This window comes from Limulus polyphemus, unplaced genomic scaffold, assembly GCF_000517525.1.
Source record: "Limulus polyphemus unplaced genomic scaffold, Limulus_polyphemus-2.1.2 Scaffold7705, whole genome shotgun sequence".
NCBI lineage: Eukaryota > Metazoa > Arthropoda > Merostomata > Xiphosura > Limulidae > Limulus > Limulus polyphemus.
The window spans coordinates 6,704-27,557 of NW_013673315.1; the positions used below are offsets into that span (position 1 = coordinate 6,704).

General features: G+C 34.3%; 1 protein-coding gene across 1 annotated transcript in view; it reads right to left on the reverse strand.

Moving 5' to 3' along the window:
- LOC111089873 (MAM and LDL-receptor class A domain-containing protein 1-like) overlaps positions 1-20,292 on the reverse strand; it is a gene marked incomplete at its 3' end in the record, with an annotated part of 25,714 nt that extends 5,422 nt beyond the window's left edge. The window contains exons 1-6 of the mRNA XM_022403108.1: positions 20,041-20,292; positions 18,561-18,837; positions 17,239-17,332; positions 14,964-15,110; positions 8,528-8,611; positions 378-571 (exon numbers count right to left, since the gene is read on the reverse strand). Coding sequence (XP_022258816.1) covers positions 378-571; positions 8,528-8,611; positions 14,964-15,110; positions 17,239-17,332; positions 18,561-18,707 — 666 coding nt within the window. The remainder of the gene's footprint in view (positions 1-377; positions 572-8,527; positions 8,612-14,963; positions 15,111-17,238; positions 17,333-18,560; positions 18,838-20,040) is intronic.
- Positions 20,293-20,854: the final 562 nt, after the last annotated feature.

The window sequence follows — 20,854 nt, forward strand, 5'->3', positions numbered from 1 at the left end:
TGTTTTAAAATTAAATCCTGCTGTTGATGACACACCGAACTGTCTTTAACCCATCATACCAGTGTTTTAAAATTAAATCCTGCTGTTGATGACACACTGAACTGTCTTTAACCCATCATACCAGTGTTTTAAAATTAAATCCTGCTGTTGATGACACACTGAACTGTCTTTAACCCATCATATCAGTGTTTTTGGGTTCTGTAAGCTGGTATGAACGTTAGATCTTAATCCGGTTTATTCCACATTGTAATTATATATTTATTGTAAAAAAAAAATAACTGCCACGAAGCTTGTTGCCTAAGTTATGCTGTGGGTTAGACAATAACATTTACAATTAGTAAATAGTAACATAGAACACTGTGGCTAAATGAACCCACCTTGAAGGGAGAAGGATTTGATAAGGTGATTTCTCCTTTATACCACCGATCTGCAGCTGGAGTACCACTCGTAAGTTCCCAGATGGCGCTTCCTATGGTACCTGTAGAATCATCGTATAAGAAAATACGCAAGGCGCCGATACCAACTCCATAGAGGGATGTCCAGAACTGTAAGCACAAACCCGCCGAATCACCTTCAGAGAAGAAAAGAATCAAAAACAAAAAATTTAATAGTACAAGCAGAAAAAAATTCAAAGCTGTTGTCGAGATATCCTGCTATAACCTGTTCTATCTAACTAATGACAAATTGCGTTTGTTTGTTTGTTTTCAATTTTGTAAAAACAACTGACAGAAGACACTTATTGTAATAGGCCCGTATTGAATTTATTACCTACGTATTGATGATATGACTGTTTGTTGTTGGGCTTAAAGATGGTGATTTAAGAGAGTTTGTCAAACAACAACAAGATCTAGAGAGGTATGAGCATAGACAGAGAAGAAAGGAAGAAAGACTGAAAGAAGAAAGATGAGATAGAAAAGAGACTGAAAATAGAAACAATAAGAGAACAAATTGAGAAAGGAGAGAGAGGAGAGACTGGAAACAAAGAGAATAAGAGCACAAATTGAGATTGCAATGCTCACCCAACAGAAAGAAGATGGACTCAAGAATGACAATGGAGTCAGGGCCAGCTGATCCAAACTTGATGAACAGAAAGATGACATGGATACTCTCCTGGAGAGATATGAAAGATTCACCCAAAGTCAGAACTGGGACAAAGGCGACTGGGCAGTCTGTCTCAGCCCACTTTTCACAGGAAAAGGTCAACAAGCCTATGCAGGCGTGACGTCAGAAGATACCATGGACTTTTTTGACAAGTTAAAAGTGGCCTTGCTAAAACGCTATGAACTTACTAAGGAAGGTTTTCGTTGAAAGTTCATAGTAGTCAAACGTGACACTGGAGAAAATGTATTTCAGTTTGTGGCATGTCTACGGTCATACAAGATGGACTGACATGGTCGAGTGTGACAGTAGGTTTTAGGGACTGGCAGATTTATTAATACATGAACAGTTCATGATAACGTGCCTTCCTGACATATCACTGTTCATCAAAGAGAGAGCACCAAAAGATGTGGACAAGATGGTCAAGCTGGCAGGACAGTATATGGAAGCCCGCGGAGGTAGTATAATTGGCAAGTCCAAGAATATCCAGTTAAATTTGAAACCAGGGGTGGCTGACCAGATGCAGGAGTTTACCAAAGGTGACAGAAGGTTAATAGACAGAAGGGAGAAGAGATGCAATATTTGTTATAAAGCAGGGCACATTGCAAATGAGTGCAACTCCATAACCAACAAACAATAACAGAAATCTCATCATAAAGCAGCTAGATGGCCAGATGGTGCTGGCAAGAAACAAAGAAAGAGTGACTATCACCATGGGTGCTGCTGCCAGAAGAAACTTAATCAATAAAACATGTCAGATTTACTACAAGAAGGAAGAGCCATTTCCATGATTGATCAGAATAATGTTCAGATGAAATTAGCAAAGTGGGGGGGGGGGAGGTCAACAGTCCAGCAGTGATTGGAGTATGTGACAAACATCAAGACACTGAGTGCAGTATATATGGTGTAGCAATAAGAACCAATCTAGTATCTGATGGCCAGATGACAGGCGAGGTATGTTTTTGTGTGCTAATTGACGGGACAGTGAGAAAGTTTCCCATAGCAAATATACAGGTGGATACTCTATACTATACAGAAGACCTTGAGGTCATATGTAAGAATGCACCAATATACGAGTTGGCGATTGAAAATATACCAGGTAGTAGAAATTTGGAGAAACCAGACAGAAATAAGACTGATGAGGCATCTGTAGTCACCAGAAAAGCTTAAGGAAAAAAGAGCAAGCAAGACATCAAGCTCTTGAAAGTATCAAAAAGTGACATCCCGCATGTAGGTCAACAGGAACTGAAGAAAAACTCGTCACTACAGAAACTTTGGGACAGTGTCCGAAAGAAAGTCGAACACAAGAGAAAGAGGCTTACAAAACATAGGACCAGAAAGGAGTATTTAACTGGACTTATCAAGGTAGTTCTACTGGTGAAGTTAAACACATCAAAGGCAGTAAGAAGTACTTATATGACAAGAAGGTCAAGGATTGAAATTTCAAGGTCAGAAAGAGGGTCATATGTCTGCTACCCACAGCCAACAACAAACTCACTCAGTAGTGTAAAGGACCTTTCGCAGTACAGGAAGTGGTCAACAAAATGCACTATAAGGTGAAAGGGATGGGATGACCAAGGGCTACCACCCCAATCTGTTGAAGATGTACTTTAATAGTGAAGAAGACCTAATGGGTGCAGTTATTGAGGCACAGATGAACATTGCAGGTGTGGCCATCATAGAAGCAGAATCTGAAGACACTGCCTTCGTTATAGAAGACAAAGACCTACTAGGCCTAATACTACTCGGTAGAGATGAGACATACAAGGACGTCAACATAAGTGAAGAAATAACTGGCAAGAAGGAGAAAGAGGTACAAAATAGACTGTGCCAGTATACAGATAGATTAGGAAAGACAGCCCTCAGGCAACACAAGATCAAGACGAAGTCAAGGGATCCTGTGAAGATGAAGCCCTACTGGAGGCTCTACGCGAGGAGAGACTGGCCAAGGAATTGTATTGTTGGTTCAGACTATATGAAGAGACATAGTGTATGAACTGAGAACAGTCTTTGTATATAGTGTAAAAATATTATAAATATTTTTCTTGAAGATAGGCTTATTGTTGAATATACATATAGTTTATTTAGTGATTTAATATTTAATTATTATTTAGTTTTCATAATAAGAGTTTTAAAAGTAATTATTTATGTAATTAGTAATTAGTTATGATAAATTTTGTTATGTAACTCGGTGAGAGTCGTACGTAGTGTTTGTAGTTCAATTGTTGTAGTATTATTGACGTCATATTTCTCGAAACCTCTAAGTCTTCTCGCTTTGTGAGTATTGTTACATCATACCATCTCATAGTTTGTAGAAAGTTCGAGGCTTCAGTTGGCCAATGTATATATATTGGCGACCAAGTGAGCCCAAGTCAAGATATAAAAAAGTTAGTAAGTGGAAGAAAACGTGAAGTTAGTTGGTGTGTGAGTGGTTAACCTTAATGGGTGATATCTATAGTGTGTTTCACAGCTCTATTGTAACAACAGAGATAAGAAAAATAATTTGTCTTGTCAAAGGGTGTTCTAAAATAATAGAATCCGTCTGTATGGACTTTGATGAAAAGAAAGCAATTACTTAAAGTTCTGGATACAACTGTGGTAACCCATAAGGTAATGTAAGTGAATTTAAAACAGATCGTATAGTAAGAAACAGAGAGTAGAGAAAAATAATTTGTCTTGTCAATTGGATTCCAAAGTAATTGAATCAGCCTGTGTTGACTTTTGATCAGAAAAGAGAATTATTTCGAGTTTTAGATACAACTGTGATATCCTATAGTGGAAAGACTTTTTGTACATATGTTTGACTTGTTTTTAATATATTATTTTAAAACAAGTGGATTGTGTGCTGTCTGTTTATTGTTTGAATTTATTGCCAACAAGTCACAGACACCTACTGGAAATAAATCCCAGCCCCTATTCACAAATAAAACACCGACACTCATGGAAATAGGATCTAAAGAGAAGACAGCCTTTGTGACACCAGTCAGATGCTACTAGTTCAAGAGGATGCCACTTGAATTAGTCAACTCAGTATCGACATTCAAACATATGACGAGAAAGATGTTGCACAAAACCATCAACATGATGTGGTTGACATTCTGACTCACACAGCCAGATGAGGAGATCATCCGAAGAAATTGAGAGCTGTTCAGACGAGTCAGGGCAGCAGGTTTGACCATCAGACCATTTAGGTACTACATTATCTATTCTATGCTGGACTTTGTTGGACACAAATGGGCGTCTAACAGATAGCCAAGGAAGAGAAGAAGCTAACCCACATATAAGATGTATTAACTCTGACGACCAAGCAGAAAGTTAGATCCTTCCTGGAGTTAGCAGGATACTATAGGACGTTTATCCCAAACTATGCTGCACCACCGATTGATCTGACCAAGAACGGCTAACCCAACAAAGTGAAGTTGGAAAAACCACAACAAATGACATTCCAGAAATATTTAAGAACATAAAAGGAAGCTCGCCAATCCTTAGAATGCCAGACTTCAACAAATTGTTCATTTTTCAGGCCGATGCATCAGGCATTGGAATTGGAACAGTACCTCTTCTAGGACATAAAGACGGACTGTTTACAGTAATGTACGTCAATGGAAAGCTGTTGAGTAGTGAGAAGAACTACTCTGTGATTGAATGAGATGTCTGGCCAGCTGTTGAGTAGTGAGAAGAACTACTTTGTGATTGAATGAGAGTGTCTGGCCAGCTGTTAGGTAGTGAGAAGAACTACTCTGTGATTGAATGAGAGTGTCTGGCCACAGCTGTTGAGTAGTGAGAAGAACTACTCTGTGATTGAATGAGTGTCTGGTCAGCTGTTGAGTAGTGAGAAGAACTACTCTGTGATTGAATGAGTGTCTGGCCATCATATTTGCCATCTGGAAACTCGAGAACTAACTCTACGGGAAGGAGTTCATCGTCAAGATGGAGCATTAGCCTCTTGCATATATCCATAGGTGCAAAATCGACAGTGTGAGGATCATGAGGTGAGTTTTGTACCGCCAGTACAATAGGTTCCCCATTGACGCCGTCGAGGGGACTTATGTTAGTTCAAACTGTATGAATAGACTTTTTGCATGAAACAAAAACAGTCTTTGTATATATAGTATAAACATATTGTAAATATTTGTTGAAGAGGGGCTTACTGTTAGATATACAGGACTGTTTTAATATAAGTATGGTGTGAGTGTTATATTTAGTTATTTTTAGAAGCGATAGGTTATCGTAGGTTTGTTTACGCAACTGTGTGAATCATACATTGTGTAGTTCGAATATCATAAGTTGGCAATTGTTGTTTTATTGCATCATGTTACTAAAACCTTTAAAGCTTTTCTTGAGTATTATCGTATCATAATATATCGTAGTGTGTGGAAAGTTCTAGGCCTCAGTTGGCCATGCCGGGACCCGAGCATTATAGTTTAAGGTCAATTTGAATCTTAACTTTATGTTAAATTTCATTCGCTTTTTATTTTACTCTTATTGTTTTATTATTATCACTTTAGTTTTAAGTTAATTTCTGCATTTTTTATTTTCGTCTTTATTTTGAGGTTTGTTTTCTTCAATATATTTATTTTGTAATTTTTGTTTTATTATGTTTATATTTCATCATTTAACTGCTGAAGTTGTTTTGGGTTTGTGCCAAGTTACAATTTATCTGTAGCTTATATAGTTTTCTATTGTGTTAAGTTTTTGTATTCGTCTTTATTTCACTTAGTTTGTTGGCTGTTGAAGTGTCATGTTATCTTGTGTGTTATCTCTGGAGATTATTATGAAAGCTACAACACTAAAGATTAGCCTTTAAAGTTATTATTAACTTAGCTTGTTGTCTGTTGAAGTGTCATGTTATGTTGTGTGTTATCTCTGGAGATTATAATGAAACTACAACACTTAAGATTAGCCTTTAAAGTTCTTATTAACTTAGTTTGTTGGCTGTTGAAGTGTCATGTTATCTTGTGTGTTATATATGGAACAAGATAACATGACACTTCAACAGACAACAAACTAAGTTAATAATAACTTTAAAGGCTAATCTTAAGTGTTGTAGTTTTCATGATAATCGTGTTATATATGGAGATTATTATGAAAGCTACAACACTTAAAATTAGCCTTTAAAGTTATTATTAACTTAGTTTGTTGTCTGTTGAAGTGTCATGTTATCTTGGGTGTTATATATGGAGATTATCATGAAAGCTACAACACTTAAGATTAGCCTTTAAAGTTATTATTCACTTAGTTTGTTGTCTGTTGAAGTGTCATGTTATCTTGTGTGTTATCTATGGAGATTATTATGAAAGCTACAACACTTAAGATTAGCCTTTAAAGTTATTATTAACTTAGTTTGTTGTCTGTTGATGTGTCATGTTATATTGTGTGTTATATATGGAGAATATCATGAAAGCTACAACACTTAAGATTAGCCTTTAAAGTTATTATTAACTTAGTTTGTTGGCTGTTGAAGTGTCATGTTATCTTGTGTGTTATCTCTGGAGATTATCATGAAAACTACAACACTTAAGATTAACCTTTAAAGTAATTATTTAGATTGAGAAAGGGCTTGAGATAAGTATGGAGAAGGTTAAAACTGCCAGGTTTTACTGTGTGTAGATTCGTATATATTCCGGAATATTTTTTTCTACATTATTAACGTCCAGATGAATAGGATTTAAGTAGTATGCAACAATCTTGAATCTAAGACTAAGACTAAGGTTACATACCACATGTATGTACTTGTTCAACTATTCCTCTGTATCCCACTGAAACGAGAGCTAATTTTTCCCTTGAATATACAGGTCATTCAGTAGGTAATCTAGAGTTGTGAGCTACATACTAGCACGTGTTTTCTCCTACTGTTCCAGCACTTTACATTTCAAGCAGTCATTATAACAGGGTAAAACGTGTTTCCTTGTGTGTAACATAAAACAAGAATTATGTACTTGGTTTAAATATTTACTTAATGTGTTCGATTTATTCTCTGAAATAAAATTACACATTAAATTTAAACGGGTAAATATTAAGTACATAATACAAGAGGAAATGGCTTAAATTACACATTAACGTATTCTTCACTAAATGAGGACATCTAGTACCATTATCATGTTTAAAAACAAAATAGTCTACAACAAGTAGATCAGGTCGAACGAAATTGCTATGATTTCAGTCTCTTTCATCATCTTTCTCGTAAAAAACTATCATTGATTAATACGTACCTGGAACCTTTTAATATTTTGGTTTGTGAGCCTTTGTCAACTTGAGATTCTTCTTTATTATCTCGTTAAGAGAACTAGGATACAACTTCAGCTTCATTACAATGTTTGTTTGTTTAGATGATTGGTACTGGATAGGCTTAGGATATGGTTTTTGAAGCGTTTTACTGTCCCAAACATTCTGATATGCAAATATTCCTTCTTCTATAGAGAATATTGAAGAATCCCTTCTTTGAAATGTTGTATTCATTGGCTCTACATCGTTTGCTAATCTTGTTGAGTGAAAGAGTAGTTGTTAATAATCTTTCAGTCATAATTATACCCTGACATCAGAGATAAAAATTCCACTGGTTGTGACGGATTTGTTATTATATACTTACTTTAATATCGATATTTGTTTAGAATAAATTTATATTTAGAAACATACATAGCTTATAGTGTTAAATATGTATAGCGAAACTCCCGCCTATTCTCCAAAGTTGTAGAAGATTCTCGAGTGTAAGAATCAACAATATGTGTGTGCGTAAATGCTAGTGTTAGCGCCTGTATTGTTACGTAAAGTTGAAAATTCGAGAAAGCCTCCACACGCCTATAAATATAACTAACTCGACGCGCCAAAAAAGTAGAATTTATTAATAGTTTGTTATAGTCAGTGTGCTATGAACTTCGGAAGCTATAACTGTGATTATTATAACGCTTATCAATCGGAAAACTTCAGATATTTGACCAAGAGCATTTACAAAGTTCGAACATTACAAATCATTTAACTTCAGTGGATTTTCATTGGACATTAATACTTTTACGAAAACATTACCTAACGTCATCGTGGAAAACTCGGCATGTGTGGCTGGTGATTAACGAAGGACAAAGCTAGTTAGATTCCTGTTAAGCGAATTGTACCTACTACATCAACTCGTAATTAACTCGCTCATCGTGAACTTTCTATAAGTTTTTATTTTATTATTTTTGTAAGCCATTATGAGTTCCATTATTTATTGCATTTCTTAGCGGTTTAATTTTAATTGTGCATGAAGTGGTAACCTTACCTTGTAGAAAACCTAATACTCGAGAGACTGTGAATTTCATACTGTCCGATAGCACTGCATTCTCAAATGGCTGTAAATTCCTTATGAAACCAAATGTGTAGATGCTGAACGTATATAGGGTTAAAATTGAGTTGAATGATGACTAAGTTTTTAATAAACAAAAGTTATATATACTTGGGACTGTCAATGTTGTACTCCACAGTTGGGCTCGGTCTCCAGGTTTTCTTGGGAAAGACGAATCTATGTAAGCATAACTACCTGAAAATGGGGAAAAAAAATGCTGGTTTTAGTGAAATATCAGTAAACAATGTTCGTATTACCATCGTTCACAAAATCGGATTAGACCATTGATTTAATAAAGAGGTGTATTAAGAGAGCAATACATTGTAAGTTTTGATTTCCAACTTAATTCTGGATACTCTGATTTCTTATTTGCTACCTAATTTCTTTGAATTATTTCTAGTTTGTATAGTTTGTTTGAATATTTGCGCAAAACCAGATAAAGACGTATGCATTAGCCGTGCCATATTTTAATCTGTTAGACTAAAGGGAAGGCAGCTATTCAACAGTAATTGTTGTTTGTTGCATTTTCATGCAAAGTTACTTGAGGGGTATATTGAAGTGATAGACTAGAGGGAAAGACATCTGGTGAACAACAACACCCAACACCAGTTATTTATCTAAAACAATCGAATAGTGCAGTCTTATAATGCAGTCTCTCTCCTAAAGTGCAAAGCGCAGTTTTTGTAGTAACGGGACGGGAACCATGGACCCTCTGACGATTGCATGAAATATAATAAATAACCAGTAACATTCAAACATCATTCGAAAACTGAAAGTGAAAAGAATTTAAAATTAAACAGTAAAAACCTAGCACTTCTTCGTAATTAATACCCATGATGAATTAATTTCATTAACAGTGCAAACACACTATTTTTATGCCATGAAAAAATAAACCATGTCATCATTCAACGCAGTAGGATGACTAAGATGATAAGACTTACGAACCCAGAAGTTTCAGTTATTTGTGTTATTACTCAGATGACAAAATATCAATACAATGACTGCCTTGTACTTTCTGAAATAATGTGAATTGACTTTTTATGATTAAAGATAATACTTACATATAATTTTTAAGTATTCTCTTCCCTTAAACGGTTAGTTAGAGAAAAAACAAATAAACGAGTAATCACAAAAGGAATATATTCCACTAAAGGTTCTCTCATTTTGAAATTATTGTTACGCATCTGCTCCTTTGTTAATTTCAGATATAAATTATTTCCGAGGAACTTCGGCGATACAAGTCCTTTCTTAATTAAAACTAGTTTATTCTTTCTCGATACAACTTTTTAGTACACAGAATTTCCACAGTCACTTTAAACTTAACCTTTATAACACACGCTATAAATCACAGCGGTTCACACACTTTACTTACGGTGCCTACTGTTCGCTTGACTCAATTATTTATCTCTATATCTATCTAACTTTTTTTTTTGTTTGCAAGTTATGGGGGCGCCATCAGCAGATGATATACCCTCAAATTCCCTGAGCTGATTTAGTTGAAATATATACTGCCATTTAACAAGTTAGTAGTTACATATACTTTTTTTTTATCTATCTAACTATGCAATTGCCAGGCTTATATACTAAAAAAGATGGCGCCTCGAAGAAACTCAGGCCTCTCGATAATTCATAATCCTTCCAGAAACTCCAGCGCGCATGCTACTAGCATCACGCGACTTCTGCTGTCGTAAAATTATGTTGTTTTTCTGTCATGAAATATGAAAAACGTATAGAAGGTTCAGGGGAGTTACTGGCTACGTGTGAGGGAAAGTCAAAGAAACGTTTAAGCTATATTTCGACTACTTTTATTTCTGCTGTCTAATCGTTTTCTTTAACTTTCCATTCAGTTACCCCTTAATATATTCACATTAACGTCGATTCATTTGATTAAATAAACGGACAGTTACATCTATCACTATGCAGTGCTGCATTGAAGAACGCGTAACAAGTTTATCACATTTAGTCTAAGTGAGCGGGAAACATTTATTTTCAAGCATTATGAAAAACCGAAATTCTTCATAGTAGCAGTCTATCCTCATTTCTTATACTTCAGATCTAGGCTTAATGTAAAGTCTATGCAATTCTTTAAAAAATTGTAAACAGAAGTTGACATAACATTCTAGTTTGGGCCTATACCATCATTATAGTCACAGAACTCCATCTACTAATACTCTTGTAATGTTATATAGGCTATATTCTGCGAGGCTTAAGCAAGTTCAACTTCAAGAAAGTATTGTTACGACAGCGGAAGTCACGTGACTCTGGTAACACGTAATGAGTATCTAGAAGGTTCGTGAATGCTCGAGTGTTTGCTAGATGTGCTGTATTCTAATACATATAAGCCCGACAATCAATCGGAACTGGAATTGCAGACAGGCAGAGATAGAGACGGACAATTGAATCAAGCACGGTAGTAAGTAAAGAGCGTGAATCATTCGTTGTGAATTATAGCGTGTGTTTAAGTGAAAGTGACTGTGGAAATTAAGTGTATTGCAAAGTTGAATTGAGAAAGAATAAACTAGTTTTATTTAAGAAAAGACTTGTATCACTGAAGTTTCTCGGAAAGAATTTCTACGAATAATTTTTATGCAAGTTATCAGCATTATGGACACTATTAAGATATCACTTAACATTTGAAACGAATTTAGGCTTAATGTTAAGCCTGTAGAACATATAATACAAACGTGGTTCGTCTTATCAAAATGTCTATTTCAAAGAAAAATCTCATTATTGATGCTTTTTTATTTAATTATACTGCTACGTTTGTGTTTGTTTGTTTATTTTGAAAACGTGCTTGCAGACTTCATTTATGCATCCTTAAGAAACAGAAATAAAATTAGATTTTTTCTTTAATATTATTTTATTTAACATTCTTTTAATCGTTATTTATTATTTAAATCAAATTTTTAAATGAAACTTGGCATTTAGGTTAATATTTATAAAAACAACTGTAAAAGAAAAATTAATCCTCGTTTTTACACGAAGATTCTAAAATACGAAACGTACACAATGAATATGTCGAAAAAAAAGACGAGCTACCTCTTTGTGATCCGTCCAATGATACGAAAATTATATAATAAAGCCTTAAAATAAAGTTGGACGAAATGAAAAACTTAAAGGAAAGGATCCAATGCTTCTAAATAAGAAAAAAAAGCTTTTCGAGTAAATTAATTAACTTTTTATTTCTAAATTCATTTTTAATTTTTTATGGCTTAATCAGTGGTTCCATACTTTAAACATCATTATTACAAACCTTACCACCTTACCTCAACTTTGATAAAGATGAAAAGGGGAATCAAATATGGTTAACAGTATTTAAAAGGTCTTATGGTCAACAGTATTTAAAAGGTCTTCATGAGATTTAGTATTTAAAAGGTCTTATGGTCAACAGTATTTAAAAGGTCTTATGGTCAACAGTATTTAAAAGGTCTTCATGAGATTTAGTATTTAAAAGGTCTTATGGTCAACAGTATTTAAAAGATCTTATGGTCAACAGTATTTAAAAGGTCTTATGGTCAACAGTATTTAAAAGGTCTTATGGTCAACAGTATTTAAAAGGTCTTCATGAGATTTCAGGGAACAAAAGTGCCTTCACGTTAACATAGGAACTGTTACTTTTGTGTGCCAGCATTGTCTTGCATTCTACTTTAAGACCAGTAGTCGCTATAAGCGATGCTGGTACCATGGAAATGTATCCTTATAACCAATAAGAGTGCCAACTCTACTACGACAATACAATAAAAGGATAATTACATCAAGTTAGGAACCTTACCAACTCTAGTGTGTTTACTTCAATGTATACTCATCATGAATGTCCTAAAGTCTATTTTGCTTCAGAATCCATTACTTTGGTGCAGTTAACAAAGAAGAAAATGAAAACAAATATGGCAGTTGGTATTTTTTGTGGACACAGAAGTATTTTTAAAAGACCAGAAAATGTTTGTTTGTTCAGGAACAAAGCCACGTTGGAATATCTGCTGTGTCCACCACGGGGAATCGAATCCCCGATTTTAGCATTGTAAGTCCTTAGACTTACCGCTGTCCCACTGGGGGGTACCAGAAAATGATAAAAATAGATAAAGATCTTCTTTAAAACTCTTACATGTGATTACAACCATACAACCAGTCCACATATCACTTAAGGTGGAAGATGAAGAAAAACATAAAGCAAAAAGAGAAAGGAGAGAACTGTGTCCGGTTGCAATGTTCTTCGAAAATATCCATCAATACTTGATACTTTAAATGTTGAACTCTACAATTGGGCTCGGACTCTGAAATACATTCTCTGAATGATTCTGCACTTTTCAGAGAAAATGATGAGCGCAGAACAGGAGAAAAACACGCCTACACACAGCAGAAATTATTATTGTTAAGATGTGGTGAAATATATCCATTCTCAGTACATATGGATAATAAAAAATTATCCGAAAATTTCTTAATAATTATGTAGAAAACGTAATTGCAAATATAAACGGATATCTTTCATACAAGAGACGAAATGATGGGACAAAATTAAGTTGAAGTCGAAGGAAAAAAATTAGAAATGGATAATCATTGGATCGTGCCATACATCCCATTTTTATGCTTAAAATACAATGCCCTTATTAATGTTGAAGTTTGTTGAAGTTTTAAAGCTATAAGGTATGTTTACAAGGTTTATGATTGGGCAAACGTTCAAATTAAATAATAAATTCTAACAGAACATTTTGAATGGAAATAAATAAATAAATTTTTGATTCGAGATTTGTTAGTACACCGGAAGGTGCTTTACGCCCATTTTGAATTTGAAATACGTGGCTAATTGTATACCATAATTATGTTAGCTAAATCAAAGAGATCCTTCTGCAAATAATGTCTCATATATGAAAATATCGAATCACTAAGTGTGGTAAAAATCCAGTAAGGCTTGGATGAAATGAAAACGAGGTTGCCTATATACAACACAAATTATATTATCTTTTATTATATGTGAATAGAGCTATTTTATACAGGGATTTGAATACCGTTAATGGAAGGATATGTTCTACTTTTAGAAAAGCAGCTAAAGAATTAAATCTTTTTGAAGATGACGCAGAATGGAAAAGATGCCTCGAGTAAGCTGCAACTTTTAAGGTGCCAAATCAACCGAGTTAGGTTTTGTTTATGTATTTGATTTCTGTGATTCAGAAAATCCAAAAACATTTAGGACGAATTTAAAAATGATTCGTAATCATGACCTTCCGCCCAGAGAAGATATATTCGTCATGACCTAGTTACTTCCGCCCAGAGAAGATATATTCGTCATGACCTAGTTACTTCCACCCAGAGAAGATATATTCGTCATGACCTAGTTACTTCCGCCCAGAGAAGATATATTCGTCATGACCTAGTTACTTCCGCCCAGAGAAGATATATTCGTCATGACCTAGTTACTTCCGACCAGAGAAGATATATTCGATGAAGAAGAAATTAAAGAAGTTGTGGCCAAAGAAATTATTTTGGGAGAAAATATTACAATGATACAATGTCTCTCCATTTACATCACATATAAGTTCGTTCACCATAACCCCTTACTCTTCATTCAGGTATAGACGGACCAGAAGGAAAATATTCATGTACAAGTGCTTAATGTATAAACTAAAAGGGCAACAAAAATAATTTTACCAGTTGCCTGGACCGGAATGGCTGCCAATTTACCACCAGGAATTAGAACAATTCACCCCACGTTTAAATTTCCAGTGCCTCTTTTATAAAATCCTGTTTCAAGTATTACAACAAACAGTAAGCATTGATGAAAAATAATACTCTAATTTTATGGGATGAAACGTTGATGACAGAAAGAATTGCCTTATATGTCTGAAATAGACGACATAGGGACGTTTGACTTGTTTTGAATTTCCCGCAAAGCTACTGGAGGGTTATCTGCGCTAGCCGTCCCTAGTTTAGAAGTGATAGACACCGCCAACTCTTGGACTACTCTTTGACCAACGAATAATGAGATTAACCGACACCTTAAAGGCGATCATGTTCGGTGACGAGGAGCCTAACGCTCTCACCACCAGGCTGCTTAGAAACATCACCAGAAGAAATAAGCTGTTTGGAAACAAAATTATTGTATTTGGGGGGAGATTTCAGGCACAGGCAAGTGCTTCCAGTTGTTAGACACGTATCTTGCTCTACAACAGTCGAAATATGAATACAATACTGACAATATAAACGAAATATAAGAACTGGAGTTGGACACCAAGAGTTCACTGAATGGTTACTAAATCTGGGAAAGGGGCAAATGAAACAAATTCCTCAATTATCAGAAGAATGTTTCAAAATATCAAAAGAGTGTATAACTGAAGATAATTTAATTGAAGAAATATATATGACAAAAATTTAATCTCAGAATATGTTAAAAATATAAAAGATGGAAGTGTTGTCTACAAATGAATTTTGTAGAGAAAGTTCTGCAAGTAGAATTAGCGTATTGTGCGTGGATAATACTGCTACATTCAAGATTCCAAATAAAAACCATATAAAACATAACAGCCACTAATGATAATAGAAAAACACTGCTTACCAGTGCGCCCTCTGGTAATGGTACTCCCGTGGTCTCTCTTTGGACCCGTAATCGTACTAGTGCTCCCTCTATCGAGCGTCCAGTCAAAGTCATCTTCTTTGTCAACGTTTTTAAAACTACATAAATCTTTCTCGAAAGAACAGTCCCCTACAAAATAATTCAAAAAATAATTTATTAATAAAATTTTAAATTTTTCTTAGACTTCCTTTCCATAAAATAGCTAACATTTTTTTTTTTTTGTAAAATCCTCATCTGGCTATGAAAACTTCAATTCTATTAAAGTTATATTTTACTTAGAGAACCTACAAATTACCAAATAATGAGCAACGGTATAACACTTTAACAAGATTTAAAAATGTACAGAAATCCTGTAAGTCAGATATTTCCAACATCTATCTAGTAATGATAAGTCGCCCCCCAGTGGCACAGCGGCATGTCTGCGGACTTACAACGCTAAAAACCGGGTTTCGATACCCGTGGTGGGCAGAGCACAGATAGCCCTTTGTGTAGCTTTGTGCTTAACTACAAACAAACAAACAATGATAAGACACGGTATGATATACTCGTTAAAGATGTAAACATACACAGATAAGTAAGTAATAAATTTTTAACATCTGCCCGGTTATGATGAGTCACGGTGTAATGTACTTGATCAAGGTATAAAAAATCCACAGACAATTAACAAGTTTTTAACATCCGCCCGATTATGATGAGTCACGGTGTAATAAGCCCTCCCCCCCCCAGTGGCACAACGGTATGTCTGCGGACTTACAACGCTATAATCCGGGTTTCGATACCCGTGGTGGACAGAGCACAGATAGCCCATTGTGTAGCTTTGTGCTTAATTCCAAACACACAGTCACGGTGTAATATAGGCGAAGAAAATAAGATATTTAATTTGATCCTAAGTGTGTAATGTTGGGAAATCTTCCAACAACTTTCAGTTAACGTGGGCCTTGTTATTGAACTGCATCTAAGAAGATTTTGGACGACGTTTCGAGCTGCCAGCGTTTCGACCTGATGAAGATCTACACTGGCAGCGCAAAACGTTATCCAAACACTTCTTAGACAGACGCAGTTCAATAACGACGCCTTTCAAGTATACTTTCCTCTGTCTAATTCTCCTTACGAGCAAGAAGGAGACTACTGAACTATACACTTATATTTATTGTAAATAGATGTGAAACAAAAAATCTTAGCGCCTACAAAAAAGTAAAATCCTAAATATGTGAGATCACTATTTTTTTTTATGAACTTAGAACTTTCAAGTCTGTTTCATTGATTACCAAATACGTTATAATATTTTACTTCTGCTGTTATGATGACACGTGGAAGTTGCACTGTGTTCTTGTTTGCACTGTCCTGGCTGAAACCAGAGTGCTATGATGTTATAATGCATATCTTACTGTACATGGAACACTAAATAAAACACACGAGAGATTGGGAATATTTATCCATTTATCCAATGAAACACACGAGAGATTGAGAATATTTACCCACTTATCCAATGAAACACACGAGCTATCTTGTGTTTCATTGGATAAGTGGATAATTATTCCCAATCTCTCGTGTGTTTCATTGGATAAGTGGGTAAATATTTTCAATCTCTCGTGTGTTTCATTGGATAAGTGGGTAAATATTTTCAATCTCTCGTGTGTTTCATTGGATAAGTGGATAATTATTCCCAATCTCTCGTGTGTTTCATTGGATAACTGGGTAAATATTTTCAATCTCTCGTGTGTTTCATTGGATAAGTGGGTAAATATTCTCAATCTCTCGTGTGTTTCATTGGATAAGTGGATAAATATTTTCAATCTCTCGTGTGTTTCATTGGATAAGTGGGTAAATATTTTCAATCTATCGTGTGTTTCATTGGATAAGTGGATAAATATTTTCAATCTATTGAGAATATTTACCCACTTATCCAATGAAACACACGATAGATTGAAAATATTTACCCACTTATCCAATGAAACACACGATAGATTGAAAATATTTACCCACTTATCCAATGAAACACACGATAGATTGAAAATATTTACCCACTTATCCAATGAAACACACGATAGATTGAGAATATTTATCCATTTATCCAAATTATTTTTATTTTGTAAATTAGTAAGCAAAGTTTGTTCACTTGTTGTTAAACGTCAAGCTACATAATAGGCTATTTGTCCTGTGCCCACCACGGATATCAAAATCCAATTTTTATCGTAAAAAAAACAGACATCGCTAAGCCATTGGGGGCAGTAAAAAAGCTCTAAACATTAACTACCTTGACATGGTCCGTTGGTCAGTGTTATACTGTCCACAGCTGCGTATCCTCTCCTGTCCAGTTCTTGGTCTACAGGTAAAGCTTCGAATATGATCTAGAACAAAGCAAAGAATAGTACATCAGCCACTGAAATCTCCACCTGACTTGTTACCCAGAACGTGAAGTGTTAGTTTCTTCTAGTTGAACTAGATAACCTTGCCGATTGCAACAGCTTCATTGAAGTCATTTTATAAACTTCTTTCCTGGGTATAAAACATACATAATTTTTTATGTAACATTTAGTTAGCTAATTTAACTCTCTCTATGCGAGGAACAATGATTTCGACTGTCTCGGTGAATATTACATTCTTTATAAACAATAACACATAGTATTAATTAACGTTACATGTAATTGTCAACACCAATTGGTCTAAATTCCAACATGCAAATGACTGTTGGTAATTCATAGATAATTTTCACCACAAATGTACATTAACTTTGTGAATAAAAGTATAGTGTTACTATAATCCAAAACAGTTATACTAGAATTCTTCATGTTTGAACCCTCTCTGCACGAGCACCTTTTACTGCGCCATATTAGTTAGACACGGTTCAAAGGGCAATAAAACAATAACATTTAAGTATATATAGATGTATACTCTTATGAGTTTAAAGCTACTTAGAATAAACAAACGTAGTTTCATGTTACAATTTGAAGTCATTCTAGAAAAATAGGGCAATCTAGATTTATTTCGATTTTTTTTTCAGTGGTTACGAAGTCGGTCAAATTGACCAATCTTAAATGGTAGAGACAATAACAGATAAAATATAATGTTTACTGTAAAAGAACGTGTGAAATATATTTAGAAGGTTTTTAGAGATTATAAAATGAAATTTAAGATTTTTTGTACGAAGAATATTATTTTTAATCATAACATGAAAATCACTTTGCACTCGGACTAGTAACAAAACAGACTCGATATATTCACAAACAAATCTTCAGTAAAAATAATTCATTAAAAAAAATCTGAATTTTTGTGTACCAATGATTTGTAATATTTTCCAAAAGTCTGCCAAAGTTTGCGAAGATACGCATACTGCGTTAAAAGTTATGTTATAAATACTTAACGAGTATTATTAGCTTTATTAGCTTTTATTTTTGGGCATTTTTGATTTTAAACGTTGTGACATTACATTTGGAATATAGTTCCTAGTATTTACTGTTCAAAGTAATCACAATCTCATAAAGGTCGATTTCAAACTAAAGATACTAAAGAAAACTGGATTAAATCACTTTTAAATCTAAAAAAAAAGTAAATAACACGGTAAACAATAAGATTTACCCGATAGAAGTGATCAGAGGTAAAGGTTGCTTTTCCATCTTCCCACCTTCCTTGCGTAGTATCCGATTTTTCCCACAATGCATAAGTGTTTTGGTTAAAATCATCGTACAACATCACTCTTAGACCAAGTACGTTAAGTCCCTTCATGCTGTACTGAAACGTCAAACACTTCCTTCTGCGTCACTGGGCGCGAGTAACGCAGATGGTAACCATGCCTTATTTGATAAGTTTCTTGTTTCGTCCCCGATCACTGATAGATCGACGAAAGCATATCCACCTAAGTAATAGAAGCTAGTTTCACTACGCTACGCATAAACTACTTAATAGTTGAAACCGAAAACTCTGTAAAGTTGCTATCTAACTCATCTGTAACTACTGTAGTCGTTAATGAGTACTAATAAGTTACGGATAAGAAAAACTTAAGCTGTTCAAAATATATGGCCAACATATATTCATTTATAGACAATTAGTTAAAATATTTTATAGCATAAGCCTACATTCAGCTGTTCTTAAGCTGTTCAAAATATATGGCCAACATATATTCATTTATAGACAATTAGTTAAAATATTTTATAGCATAAACCTACATTCAGCTGTTCTTAAGCTGTTCAAAATATATGGCCAACATATATTCATTTATAGACAATTAGTTAAAATATTTTATAGCATAAACCTACATTCAGCTGTTCTTAAGCTGTTCAAAATATATGGCTAACATATATTCATTTATAGACAATTGGTTAAAATATTTTATAGCATAAACCTACATTCAGCTGTTCTTAAGCTGTTAAAAATATATGGCTAACATATATTCATTTATAGACAATTAGTTAAAATATTTTATAGCATAAACCTACATTCAGCAAAAGTAAGAAATAAGGACAATGTTTATAACATTTCCATTAAAAACTAAATGTCCTAATATTGGCTAATAAATTTCAATATTTCGAATAAATTGTACTCGTGTATTAAGCTAAAATTTTATAGTTTAGGACAACACATAACTGTAAGTTAAGGAAATGGAAGGGGCAAATAACGGAAGTGATATGAATTTTCTTTATTTAAACAATGTGTAAGATAACTGTTTCTGTGCTTACATAACTGTAAGTTAAGGAAATGGAAGGGGCAAATAACGGAAGTGATATGAATTTTCTTTATTTAAACAATGTGTAAGATAACTGTTTCTGTGCTTACATAACTGCAAATTAATTAAAATATCATTTGCAGTCTCTGGCTAAATTAAAGATATAACATATATGAGTGGAAATATTTCACTTCTTTTTCTTGTTTTAGAGTTGAATTATTTATATATTTCAAAAATAATGACCGATAAAAGTTCAATTTATCATTATTAAAATATCTGAACGTTTGAAGATCTAGATGGAAGAGATACGTGAAAAACTTGAATTTAAAACTTAAAATGACATACTTTTCTGTGTAGCTTGTTTTTAACACAGATAACTTTTAATCTAGACTTTACCTTCAAAATTGTTGGTTCCGTCAACGGCTGGTCCTCCAATCCAGAGAGCGTTGTCACCTGAGTTCAAACCCCACGAGTACACTCCAAACATTTCCTCTGCTTTATTCAGTTGAAAGACACAGGGGTCAAGGGTACTGGCATTGATGAAACTGCAACCATCTTGCGGAAATGTAACTTCGATGTCTTCCGTGATTTCAACAGAAAATTTAAAGTAGAGAAGTGAGGAAGTGTTACTTAGTTCAGCTGTGGTAGTTTCTGATATTATTGTAGAAGTAGCACTAGAGGGCGCACTAGTACTAGGCTCTGTGGTTTCAAACCCTAATTGGTATATATAAAAACAAGCAAAAAAAAATAGCCAACCATACAGGGATAATATTATTTATGCCGTTTCACGACTAAAAATATAAATGTTTATTTATTTACATTTTAGAAAAGTATTAAAACTCGCGTTGATTTTTGTAAGGTGTGACATACTAGCTTGCTGCTCTTCATTTTCAATATGTAGCAATGTGCACACAACAGTTACTCTGATACTTACAATGTAGCAAGATGTACGCAGCAGTTACTCTGATACTTACACTGTAGCAAGGTGTACACAGCAGTTACTCTGATACTTACAATGTAGCAATGTGCACACAACAGTTACTCTGATACTTACAATGTAGCAATGTGCACACAGCAGTTACTCTGATACTTACAATATAGCAATGTGCACACAACAGTTAATCTGAAACTTACAATGTAACAATGTGCACACAACAGTTACTCTGATACTTACAATGTTGCAAGGTGTACACAGCAGTTACTCTGATAC